We start from the raw sequence: 13,283 nt of genomic DNA on the forward strand, positions 1-13,283 counted from the left end.
GCTCCAGTGAGATTTAGGCATTAGTAGTAGGTGGAAATTGCCAAGACTCTCTCAGCCCACCATTAGAAGGGATTAGGTGTGTTATGGACTCAGAAAATGTTCAAATCCAGTCATCTCTTTGTTGGGGATAGATTTGAGGAACCACTAGCCAACTTGCTAAATGAGCAACATCGCACAGTGAAGGAGCTGCTTGAACAGTTGAAGATGAAGAAGTCTTCAGCCAAACAGCAACAGGAGGTCGAGAGGGTTAAGCCCCAGAGTGAGAAAGTTCATCAGACTCTGATTCTAGACCCAGCACAGAGGAGGAGGCTCCAGCAGCAGATGCAGCAGGTAAGATTCTTCTTGGTCATGTTAATATTGGATCAGCCCTTGGCCTGCCTCCGAAGCTAAAAATTAGCAGCTTCGTAAAAGTCAGAAATAGGTGTCTTGATAACCATTGAAACCACAGGACAACAGGATCTTCACATCACTTAGGGCCTTGACAGGTGGTCATGTTCGTGTCCTCATGGCTCAGGTAAGAATGAACCTAAGGACCCTGATGGTATTCAGGATGATCGAGTTCAAAGAATCTTGAGTAATCCCTTCTGAATTAACAGCCTTGCTGCCAGAGTCAATTTTTTTCTTCTTTCTCCTCTCAGTCGCTCTGGCTTGAGGTTAAACTTCCTCTGGTTCCGTCACTTTGCTCAAGGGGAACACATCTGAGAAAAAAAATTCATACCAACGTATTGTGTTGTTCTCATAGTCTCTCTAGAAAGCGAAACATGTGTGATAGAGTCGCTAACATCTTGATAATAAGGTCTTCTGGGTTCCTGCAATGACACCATCATAACATGTCACTATATTATTTTCTTTCCCTCCCCAGCATGTTCAGCTATTGACGCAAATTCACCTTCTCGCCACCTCCAACCCCAATCTCAGTTCGGAGGCCAGTACCACCAGGATATTTCTTGTAAGGTTTCAAATATCCCTAACTCTGAAGAATTGCATATGAATTAATTGGAAAGTCATTTTTCACAGATATTCACCCATCATAAGCTACATCTGTTCTCCTCTGTGTGTTTTGGTAATTCTTCATATGACTTCCTGTGTTTGCTGAGGGAACATAAGTCAGTGATTCCCATGAAAGGACGGAGAGTATATTCAGTTTTCTTAAGACGGTCGGTTCCTCTTTTCTATTGGGTTCTCTTCCTCACCTTTAGATCCACCCATATTAGGGTTTTGGAACTTCTCTTCTTTTTATTGAATTCATTAAGCATTTATGAAACTCAGTATCAGTATTTTGTATGTAGAATTAATTTTGCTCATGGCATTTTGAAGTGTTTTGGAGGAAGGGGTTTTATTTTTAGTTTTTAAAATCCTATTGAAATTGCTTCTAAATTTTGGGGTAGGTAATGAGGATGTTTTTTGCCTCTTGGATAAGTCTCTTTGGAGTTTGAGTAATATGTTGGCTGGTTGTCTTGAGTTTTCCTGCATAGTCAACAGGGTTTATTTCCCTCTTCTCATGTTCAGAGGATCATGAGAAGTACTTTGTTCTAGGTGTTATTCAAAGAAACAACAACAGGAGTTCCCATTGTGGTTCTGTGGTTTAAGAACCTGACTGGTAGCTGTGAGGATGCGGGTTTGATCCCTGGCCTCCAGTGGATTAAGGATCCGGCATTGCTGCAAGCTGCGGCCTAGGTTGCAGACACAGCTTGGATTCCCCGTTGCTGTGGCTGTGGCCTAGGCCAGCAGCTGCAGCTCCAATTCAACCCCTAGCCTGGGGGGTTGAACTTCCATATGCCATGGGTACTGCCCTTAAAAGAAAAAAAATTTTTTTAAGTAATGGCTCTCAGTCTTAAGAATTTTAATTCCACCTGGGAAGCTAGACTATACATCCAAAAGGCTGAGGAACACTCAGGCTGAGAATAGAACAAGAACGAACTAGTATACTTGAATCCCCGAATATCTGAGGACTCAGCAAAACAGCAGTGTCAGTGGAATATGTCAATTATGAAAGAACTTCATGATGATTTTTACCTGTTTTTATCCTGCTGTAGGAAGGACAGTTTTTCACTCAAAGGCTAGGAGCTACCGATATTAATTGTCTGGAACTTAGATTTCCTTTGTGTCCTGTTTTCCTAGAAAGAGTTGGGGACCTTTGCTCAAAGCTCCATTGCTCTTCATCATCAGTTCAACCCCAAGTTTCAGACCTTGTTCCAACCCTGTAACCTGATGGGAGCCATGCAGCTCATTGAAGACTTCAACACACATGTCAGCGTTGACTGGAGTCCTCGAAAAACTGTCAAGAAGACTGGTAGGGGACAGATGTGTCCACTTTAAGTTCTTACTTACAATTAGAGATGGGAATCTTATCCCATAGATAAGTTTCCTGGGGATGGTGGAGACAGGATGTTTGTAATTTCTTCTCTCTTTTATCCTCCCTTTGTGCTCATTGTCTTCGTTCTAGAATTAGGTAATAATACTTGGACTGAAGTAAGGGAGAGAGCAGTGGCCAGGACAGGGTTTTGGGGGAGTAGCGATAATGGGACTCAGTGTTAAGAACTGGACTTAAATAGATATGAGGGTCAATATCAGAAGTCAGGTCAAGACCAGTTGCTGTCTGATAGAGACAGGACTCAGGTAGCAAAGCTGGGTTGGGTTTAGGCTTTTGCTCTCTTCTCAAAATTGTTTTGTTTCCCATAGTGATTGTAGTGGTGTCTCCATTTTGAGTGACACCTTGATTTGGAAGTTAGGAACAAATTAGAGATATTGTACGTTTGCCATGTTCAGTGTTTTAAAGAAATTTTCAGATTTGGTTTCTGCCTTTCTTTGCTGTAGTAGTTTTTGAGAAAATATTTGCTTCCTTTAAACCAGATGTTTACTTCTGATTTGTTCCTGGTTTAGCAAGTCAGTCAGTGTTTTGCTCCAGATTCAGGTTTGTCTTTGGATTTGAGTTGAAATCTCTAACTTTTGCAGATAAGTTGAATACACTTGAATTTAAGTGCATTATATCTTAGACACCGATCTCAAACTATTAGTTGTATATTGATAATGAAAACCTAATTCAACACCTAACTACAGTAGTAACTTACACATATGGTGTCCTGTGTTTTTCTTCTGGGAATATAAAAGTAACATTTACAGAAGGAGAAATAGGGCTATAGTAGTGCTTATCTCTGGAAATGCCCAGAATTGAGAGGGTTAGACAGCAAGACAGAAATGAATGAGACGGAATTGTCTCATTCTTTTTATGGTTTCTTTGTTCCCAACCTCAGGAGGAATCTGGGAGAACTTAATGAAAGTTAAGTAAGAATCAAATAAATTAAAATCTGGGATACCAGATTTGTGAGGGAGATTAAAAAAGTTGGAATCTTATGGAGTTCCTGTTGTGGCGCAGTGGTTAACGAATCCGACTGGGAACCATTAGGTTGCGGGTTCCATCCCTGGCCTTGCTCAGTGGGTTGGGGATCTGGCGTTGCTGTGAGCTGTGGTGTAGGTTGCAGATGCAGCTTGGATCCCACATTGCTGTGGCTCTGGCGTAGGCCTGTGGCTACAGCTCCGATTGGACCCCTAGCCTGGGAACCTCCATATGCCGTGGGAGTGGCCCTAGAAAAGGCAAAAAGACCAAAAAAAAAAAGAAGTTGGGATCTTACTCTGGAAGAAAGAGCATTGTTGAAGGTCACTTATCTTTCAAGGATTTAAAGGGGGAAGGAGGTAAAAATTTTTTGAGCACACACTATCTGCCAGGTATTACCAGGTGCTTTATAAGCATTTATGTGCCTTAGTGTTTTACGTGTTCCACTAGGAAAGAATAAGAGAATCAACTTTTAGTAACAGTGAATGGGACTCCTGTTAGGTGTGTATCAGGCTGAGAGAGGGTGTGAAAACTTTGGCTGGTGGCTGTCGGTGAGAGGGCATTGAGTTAGGCAGTGGTGGCTCTGTTTAAATGCAAGACGGCTATTCGGAAGCTTTTGTGAAGTCCTCTTTTGTTCTATAATTTCATTTACCATGGATTTTTTTTTTTTTCTTACAGCCCACGAATTTCCCTGTTTGCCAAAGCAAGTGGCTTGGATTCTAGCCACAAGCAAGGTTTTCATGTATCCAGAGCTACTTCCAGTGTGTTCTCTGAAGGCAAAGAATCCCCAGGATAAGATTTTCTTCACCAAGGCTGAGGACAAGTAAGGATTTACTGTAGGGGGAACAAAATCACAGACTAGCCCAAGGAGAAAACCTATATAATAAAGAATGGACACAAAAGACCAAAAGACAAGCAGTGAAGCTGGGCACAGTTGTCTAGTGTGTGCTTGTTCTGGCGGTGCCAAACACTACTCTTTTTAGGGAATGACATACACATTTTTTTTTTTGTCTTTTTGCCATTTCTTGGGCCGCTCTCGTGGCATATGGAGGTTCCCAGGCTAGGGGTCTAACTGGAGCTGTAGCCGCTGGCCTATGCCAGAGCCACAGCAACGCGGGATCCAAGCTGCATCTGCAACCTACACCATAGCTCACGGCAACGCTGGATCCTTAACCCACTGAGCAAGGCCAGGGATGGAACCCGCAACCTCATGGTTCCCAGTCGGATTCGTCAACCACTGAGCCACGACAGGAACTCCGACATACACATTTTTGAAAGGTGTAATTTTTTTGTCTTTATTTATTATAAAAACTAGTTTCATGATACTGTTGGAGGCAAGTTTTCAAAGGAAAACAAGTTTTTTATCCATTATTCTAACCACCCCAAGATAATGATTTTTCTTTTTCCTTTTCTTCTATAATTGTTGGCAGTTTAAGCATAATTTTGTTTTACTTTTTTTTTTTTTTTTTTTTTGCCACTCCCACATTACTCAGAGGTTCCCAGACCAGGGATTGAACCCACGGCACAGCAGTGACCCAGTAGCTATGCCAGATCTTTAACCCACTGAGCCACTAGGGAACTTCCTGTTTTGTTGTTGTTGTTGTTGTTTTCATTTTTGTTTGCCCCTGGGTTTCTGTATATTGACTTCTAAAGCAATATTTGCTTTTTTTTTTCCCCCCTTTTTCTTTTTAGGGCCGCACCTGCAGCATATGGAGGTTCCCAGGCTAGGGGTTGAATCAGAGCTGTAGCTGCCGGCCTATGCTAGAGCCACAGCAATGCCAGATCCGAGCCACGTCTGCGACCTACACCACAGCTCATGGCAACGCCTGATTTTTAACCCACTGAGCGAAACCAGGGATCAAACCTGCAACCTCGTGGTTCTTAGTCAGATTTGTTTCAGCTGTGCCATGTCGGGAACTCTGGTTTTTTGTTTTCTTTTTGGCCGTGCTTGTGGTATATGGAAATTATCAGGCCGGGGACTGAACCCATGCCACAGTATTGACCCTAGCCCCTGCAGTGACAGCACTGGATTCTTAACCAGCTGAGCCATGTGGGAACTCCTCTTCTAAAGCAATATTAATAGCCCTATGATAGTCCTTTTATTTACCACTCCCTCCCCACCATTTAACTGTTGTTAAGTGAGGCTTCACCAAGGTCACAGAGCATAGAGCTTTTGAAAATCCTTTAAGTTTTTATCTCTTTGGGAAATTTTCAACAGTGAGATTATTTGGTAAAGCTTATGAACATTTTGGGAGTTCCCTTTGTGATTCAGTGGTTAATGAACTTGAGGTAGTATCCCTGAGGTCGAAGGTTCGATCCCTGTCCTTGCTCAGTGGGTTAAGGATCTCTTGTTGCTGTGAGCCGTGGTGTAGGTCACAGATGCGACTCAGATTCTGTGTTGCTGTGGCTGTGGTGTAAACCTCACCTGCAGCTCCAATTCAACCCCTAGCCCAGGAACCTCCATATGCCGCAGGTGTGGCTATAAAAAAAAAAGAAAAAGAATAAGTGGATCGTAGAATGTGGAGTTAGTTTGGGAGGGGACTGTGAATTGAGAATCGCAGAGGGATTGTGATTTGAGATTGCATGTTATTGCCCCTTTCTCAGTTTGTTGGCTTTAGGACTGAAGCACTTTGAAGGGACTAAGTTTCCTAAGCCTCTAATCAGCAAGTACCTTCTCACTTGCAAGACTGCCCGCCAGCTGACAGTGCGAATCAAGAACCTCAACTTGAGCAGAGCTCCTGACAACATCATTAAAGTAAGCGCTCTCTGCATGATCTACCAAAGATCTCGCCTGTGGGCAGCCCATCCTTTTCCTTCTTAGTCTCAACGAATAGCCTTTTACCTAAGGCTAGTTCCTCCCTCCTGTGCACTAGGTTAATTGTCCTCTTGCCTTTCAAAGGACAGTGATCCAGTATTTTTCTCTGGAGTATCATTTTCTGTTATGGATATTACTCCTCCAAAAAAGTTTGTTCAAATTTTAAAATACTTCTTGAGGAGTTCCCATTGTGACTTAGCAGTAACAAACCCAACTAGTATCCATGAGGATGTGGGTTTAATCCCCAGTCTTGCTCAGTGGGTTGAGGATCTGGCATTGCCATGAGCTGTGGTTTAGGTCACAGATGGCCTGAATCTCAGTTGCTGTGGCTGTGGTGTAGGCCGGCAGGTGTAGCTTTGACTTAAGTCCTAGCCTGGGAACGTCCATATGCCACAGGTGCGGCTCTAAAAAGCAAAAAAATAAGTAAAATATAATACTCCTTGAATCTTTTTCCCTTTAGCCATTCATTCTCTCTTTTTTTTCTTTTTTAGGGCCACACCCGAGGCATATGGAAGTTCCCAGGCTAGGGGTCGAATCAGAGCTACAGCTGCCGGCCTACACCACAGCCACAGCAACTTGGGATCCGAGCCACTTGTGCAGCCTACACTACAGCAGCACTGGAACCCTGACCCACTGAGCAAGGCCAGGGGTTGAACCCACATCCTCATGGATACTAGTCGGATTCATTTCTGCTGTGCCACAACGGGAACTCCCCATTCTTTCTTCTTTATTTTTATTTATTTATTTATTTATTTTTATATTATTTTTTTTTATTACTCAAATGAATTTATCACATCTGTAGTTGTATAATGATCATCACAATCTAATTTCACAGGATTTCCATCCCATAACCCAAGCACATCCCCCACCCCAAACTGTCTCCTCCGGAGACCATAAGTTTTTCAATGTCTGTGAGTCAGTATCTGTTCTGCAGAGTTCAGTCTGTCCTTTTTTCAGATTCCACATGTCAGTGAAAGTATTGGATGTTGGTGTCTCATTGTATGGCTGACTTCACTTAGCATGATAATTTCTAGGTCCATCCATGTTGCTGAAATGCCATTATTTCATTCCTTTTTATGGCTAATATTCCATTGTGTGTATGTACCACATCTTCTTGATCCACTCCTGTGTCGATGGACATTTAGGTTGTTTCCATGTGTTGGCTATTGTAAATAGTGCTGCAATGAACATCGGAGTACACGTGTCTTTGCGAGTCGTGATTTTCTCTGGATGCCCAGGAGTGGGATTGCTGGATCAAATGGTAGTTCTATTTTTAGTTTTCTGAGGAATCTCCATTCTGTTTTCCACAGTGGTTGCACCAATTTACAATCCCACCAACAGTGTAATAGGGTTCCTTTTTCTCCACACGCTCTCCAGCATTTATTGTTTGTAGACTTTTGGATGATGGCCATTCTGGCTGGTGTAAGGCGGTACCTCATAGTGGTTTTGATTTGCATTTCTGTAATGATGAGTGATGTTGAACATCTTTTCATGTGTTTTTTGGCCATCTGTATGTCTTCTTTGGAGAACTGTCTGTTTAGATCTTCTGCCCATTTTTGGATGGGGTTGTTTGTTTTTTTGGTATGGAGCTGCAGAAGGTGTTTATAAATTTTGGAGATTAATCCCTTGTCAGTTGATTCACTTGCAAAGATTTTCTCCCATTCTGTGGGTTGTCTTTTCATTTTGTTTAGGGTTTCCTTTGCTGTGCAGAAACTTTTAAGTTTGATTAGGTCCCATTTGTTTATTTTTGTTTTTATAGTCAATACTCTAAGAGGTGAATCTGAGAAGATGTTGCTGTCGTTTATGTCAGAGTGTGTTTGGCCTATGTTTTCCTCTAAGAGTTTTATAGTGTCTGGTCTTATATCGAAGTCTTTAATCCATTCTGAGTTTATTCTTGTGTATAGTGTTAGGGAGTGTTCTAATTTCATTCTTTTACGTGTGGCTGTCCAGTTTTCCTAGCACCACTTATTGAACAAGCTGTCCTTTCTCCATTGTATATCCTTGCCTCCTTTGTCATAGATGAGTTGGCTGTAGGTGCGTGGGTTTAATTCTGGGCTTTCTATCCTGTTCTATTCTCTCTTTTATAAAACATTTTTAAAATTATAGTTGATTTACAGTATTGTGCCAGCTTCTGCTATACAGCAAAGTGACATTCTTTTTTTGTTGTTGTTGTTGTTGCTATTTCTTGGGCCGCTCCCGCGGCATATGGAGGTTCCCAGGCTAGGAGTCGAATTGGAGCTGTAGCCTCCGGCCTACGCCAGAGCCACAGCAACGCGGGATCCGAGCCGCGTCTGCAACCTACACCACAGCTCACGGCAACGCCGGATCGTTAACCCACTGAGCAAGGGCAGGGACCAAACCCGCAACCTCATGGTTCCTAGTCGGATTCGTGAACCACTGCGCCACGACGGGAACTCCATGACATTCTTTTTTAATATTCTTTTCCATCATGTTCTATCATAAGAGGTTGGATATAATTCCCTGTGCTGTACAGTAGGACATCATTGCTTATCCATTCTAAATATAATAGTTTGCAACCCCAAACTCTCCATCCATCCTACTTCCTCTCCCTTCCTCCTTGGCCACCATAGGTCTGTTTCTATGTCTATGACTTTGTTTCTGTTTTGTAGATTTTAGATTTGTGCCATATTTTAGATTCCACATATAAGTGATACTGTATGGTATTTGTCTTTCTCTTTCTGCCTGACTTCACTTAGTATGAGAATCTCTAATTTCACCCATGTTGCTGAGAGATGGCATTATTTTGTTCTTTTTTATGGCTAATATTCCATTGTATATATATGCCATATCTTCTTAATCCATTCATCTGTTGATGGACATTTAGGTTGTTTTCCATGTCTTAGCTATTGTGAATAGTGCCGCAATGAACATAGGATGCATGTATCTTTTGGAATGAAAGTTTAGTCTGGCTGTATGCCCAGGAGTGGGATTGCTCAGTCAAATGGTAGTTCTTTTTTTTTTTTTGTCTTTTTTGTCTTTGTTGCTGCTATTTCTTGGGCCGCTCCCACGGCATATGGAGGTTCCCAGGCTAGGGGTTGAATCGGAGCTGTAGCCACCGGCCTACGCCAGAGCCACAGCAACGCGGGATCCGAGCCGCGTCTGCAGCCTACACCGCAGCTCACGGCAACGCCGGATGGTTAACCCACTGAGCAAGGGCAGGGACCGAACCCGCAACCTCATGGTTCCTAGTCGGATTCGTTAACCACTGCGCCACGATGGGAACTCCGATATGGTAGTTCTATATTTAGTTTTCTGAGGTACTTCCATACTGTTCTCCATAGTGGTTGTACCAATTTACATTCCCACCAACAGTGTAGGAGGGTTCCCTTTTCTCCACACCCTCTCCAGCATTTGTTAATTTGTTGACTTGTTAATGATGGCCATTCTGACTAGTGTGAGGTAGTACCTCATTGTAGTTTTTACTTGCATTTTTCTAATAATTAGTGATGCTGAGCATTTTTCATGGGCCTGTTGGCCATCCATATGTCTTTTCTGGAGAAATGTCTGTTTAGGTCTTCTGCTCATTTTTCGGTTGGATTGTTTGCTTTTTGGCTGTTGAGTTGTATGAGCTGTTTGCATATTTTGGAGTTAAGCCCTTGTTGTTTACATCTTGTGCAACTATTTTCTCCCGTTCCATAGGTTATCTTTTTTGTTTGTTTATGGTTTCCTTTGCTGTGCAAAAGCTTGTGAGTTTGATTAGGTCCCTTTGGTTTAATTTTTGCTTTTATTTCTATTGCCTTAAGAGACTGACCTAAGCAAACATTTGTAAGATTTATTTTGAGAATGTTTTGCCTATGTTCTCTTTCAGATATTTGATGGTATCATGTCTTATGTTTAAGTCTTTAAGCCATTTTGAGTTTATTTTTGTGCATGGTGCGAGGGTGTGTTCTAGTTTCATTAATTTACCTGCAGCTATTTTTTGTTTTTGTTCATTGAATAGCAGATGGAAGAGGGAATGTGGGAAAGCCAGAGAAGGAGGCTGGAGTTTTCTATATCTGATTGGCATCGTACACCTTTCCTCAACTATACCCCACAGCCTTGTTTCAGAGACCATCTTTTTCACAATGCTTCTGCCAGGGTAGGGGGAGAAGCTGGCTCCGTCAAACAAGAGGTGGCGTTTGGGGTCCAATTGCCTTTTCAACAGATTTAAAACCTGTCCTCCTCATCTTGACTTGTTTTTATTTATTTATTTGTTTTTAACTTTTTAATTTTTTTGTCTTTTTGTCTTCTAGGGCTGCACCTGGGGCACATGGAGGTTCTCAGGCTAGGGGTCTGATCGGAGCTGTAACCGCCGGCCCACGCCACAGCCACAGCAACTCGGGATCCGAGCCGCGTCTTCAACCTACACCACAGCTCGTGGCAACACCGGATCCTTAACCCACTGAGCGAGGCCAGGGATTGAACCCGCAACCTCATGGTTCCTAGTCAGATTTGTTTCTGCTGCGCCACCACAGGAACTCCTTGACTTGCTTTTTTTTTTTGCTTTTTAGGGGCACACCCACGGCATATGGAAGTTCCCAGGCTAGGGGTTGAATTGGAGCTGTAGCTGCTGGCCTAGGCCAGAGCCACAGCAATGCCAGATCTGAGCCTCATTTTTGAACTACGCCGCAGCCTGCAGCAACACTGGAACCTTAACGCACTGAGTGAGGCCAGGGATCAAACCTACATCCCATGGATACCATTTTGGGTTCTTAACCCGCTGAGCCACAACGGGAACTCCATCCTTGACTTGTTTTTAATTCCAGGTTTACCTCCACTTCTGGAAGTATCTGGTAGCTTATCCTTTTACCAGCCTTTGGCATAAATTCAGTTGGCCCTTAACCTTTCTCCAAATAGAATTTGATTTTCTTGATTCTCCTCTGTCAGTTACCACTCATCCATCTGCTTTTTAGCTTTGAAAATTGTGTTACTTTTACCATCTCTCCCATTCTCTCTCTCCTTGTAGGCTTTTACCTTTCAAAAATTCCCAGGTGGTCTAGTGGTTAGGATTCAGCTCTTTCACCACTGTGGCCCAGATTCAGTCCCTGATTAGGAACTGAAATCCCACATGAGGCCACTACACGCCATGACCAAAACAAAACAAACAAACAAAAACACAAACATAACCTTTCTGTTCTTTTCATGGGGTTTCAAGAGGGAACACAGCCAAATGAACGTGTCCAATCTGCTTCTTTTAATAGTAAGTTACCCCTTTAACTCCTTAACCTGTGAAAATGTGGATATTGTACCCATGAAGATCCTGGAATGTTTCCCCAGTGGTTATCCAGTGGATACTTTTCCACTCTTCTCCCATTTAACTTTGTGGTTGCTGTTGTAGTCCATACATTCCTTCTTCAGACTCCTGTGCTCTGATCTCCTGTGGTGCGAGGACACTTACCTCAGGCTGCTCCTTCCTGAACTCTTCTTCCCCTGCTCTGCCGTTAAATGGCAGTGTTCCACAGTCAATTCACAATGTGTAGTCCCACCAAATTCATGATTTTTGGTATTATATGTTTTTTTGCGATTTTTAAATCTGTATCTTTGCTCCAGATTTCTCTCCTGAGCTCCTGCTTAGGGAAGTTGCCTGTTTAAAGGAATTCTCAGTGCAGTTGCCTCACTCAAGCCTTAAGCTGAACTGTATCTCCCTCTGCACCCCCAGTTGTTGCCACTGCCCCCAGCTAACCCCCCTCCCCACCAACTTACCCCTTCTTCAATCTGTTCTTTGCATATGACATTCTTTTTTTTTTCCCCCATTGGGGTATAAGTTTATTACATCAAATCAATTGTATTTCTATATAGTAACAACAAATGGAAAATTAAACTTAATCGAAAAAAATTTAACTTAAAAAGTTCATGATCATTATACTAAAAACTACACAGCATTACAGAGAGATATTCCAGGAGACTAATTGGAGAGAAATACACAGTATTACGAGTTCAAGTTTATAAACTTGAAGCATTGGTATTACGATAATGCATCCTCCCCAAATTTGAATGACAGATTCAAGCAATCTTACTTAAAAGTCACAGCAGTGGAAATTAATAAGCTTATTCTAAAATTGATTCACAGGTATAAAAGGACCTGGAATAGTCAAAACAATTTTAAAATCAAAGAATAAGCTAGAACAATTATGCCATCTCATTGTAAGACGCACTAAAAGTCACAGTAGTCAAGACAATGTGGTAAGGTTGTGATGATAGACAAATATATCATGGGAATCAAATAAAGTCTAAAAACTCATACACATACATACGTCCTGGTGATTTTTTACAAAACCCAAATGTCATCAAAGAAAGAAATATATTCAGGAGTTCCTGTTTTGGCTCAGGGAGGTTAAGAACCCGACATAGTGTCACTGAGGACGCAGGTTCGAACCTTGGCCTTGTTGAGTGGGTAAAGGATCTGTTGTTGCCATAAGCTGTGGCATAGGTTGCGGATGCAGCTCAGATCTGGCGTGGCTTTGGCTGTGGTGTGGGCTGGCAGATGTAGCTCTGATTCAGCCTCTAGCCTGGGAATCTCTGTATGCTGCAGGCGTGGCCCCAGCATATGACATTCTTGTCTAGCCATTTCCTCAATCCATAAACCTGGGAGATACCCTCAACTCCTCCTGCTCGATCACTCCCCATATGTCTGTCTGTCAGCAAGTCCTCGGTTTTCTTATTCTATTTCCTACTCTCTTGCCCATTGCCTTAGTGCAGGCCATTGGTACACCTGCATTAATGCAGTAGCTTTCTAACTGGTGTTTCTGATTCTGGCTCCATTTATTCTCTCCTTCACAGATGGGCGCCGTAGCCAGCTTTATCTAATCCTTCAGCATAGAGTTCAGACTGCTTGGTATGTCACAGAAGGCCTATCCTGCCTACCTCTGACTTGTCTGCTGAAGTGTCTCCACATTCCTTTAATTGTAGCCAGACTGGTCTATTTGTGGCTCCTTCAGCACATTAAGGATTTTGAACATGTGTTCTGCCCTCCCCTGCCTCATGTAGCAAACTGTTTCATTAAGATTCATTTATAGGAGTTCCTGTCCTGGTGCAGTGGAAACGAATCCGACTAGGACCATGAGGTTTCGGGTTCGATCCCCAGCCTCAACTCAGTGGGTAAGGATCTGGCGTTGCCGTGAGCTGTGGTGTAGG

The 13,283-nt window shown here is 42.7% G+C and overlaps 1 protein-coding gene across 5 annotated transcripts in view; it reads left to right on the forward strand.

Annotated features, from left to right (window-relative positions):
- Window positions 1-13,283, forward strand: part of GON4L (gon-4 like) — an 84,040-nt gene that overhangs the window by 52,716 nt on the left and 18,041 nt on the right. For all 5 annotated transcript variants that reach the window (XM_047784351.1, XM_047784353.1, XM_047784355.1 and 2 more), the window contains 5 exons: window positions 132-330; window positions 863-949; window positions 2,122-2,293; window positions 4,013-4,157; window positions 5,939-6,089. In XM_047784351.1, coding sequence (XP_047640307.1) covers window positions 132-330; window positions 863-949; window positions 2,122-2,293; window positions 4,013-4,157; window positions 5,939-6,089 — 754 coding nt within the window. The remainder of the gene's footprint in view (window positions 1-131; window positions 331-862; window positions 950-2,121; window positions 2,294-4,012; window positions 4,158-5,938; window positions 6,090-13,283) is intronic.

This window comes from Phacochoerus africanus, chromosome 6 (assembly GCF_016906955.1).
Source record: "Phacochoerus africanus isolate WHEZ1 chromosome 6, ROS_Pafr_v1, whole genome shotgun sequence".
Taxonomy (NCBI): Eukaryota; Metazoa; Chordata; class Mammalia; order Artiodactyla; family Suidae; genus Phacochoerus; species Phacochoerus africanus.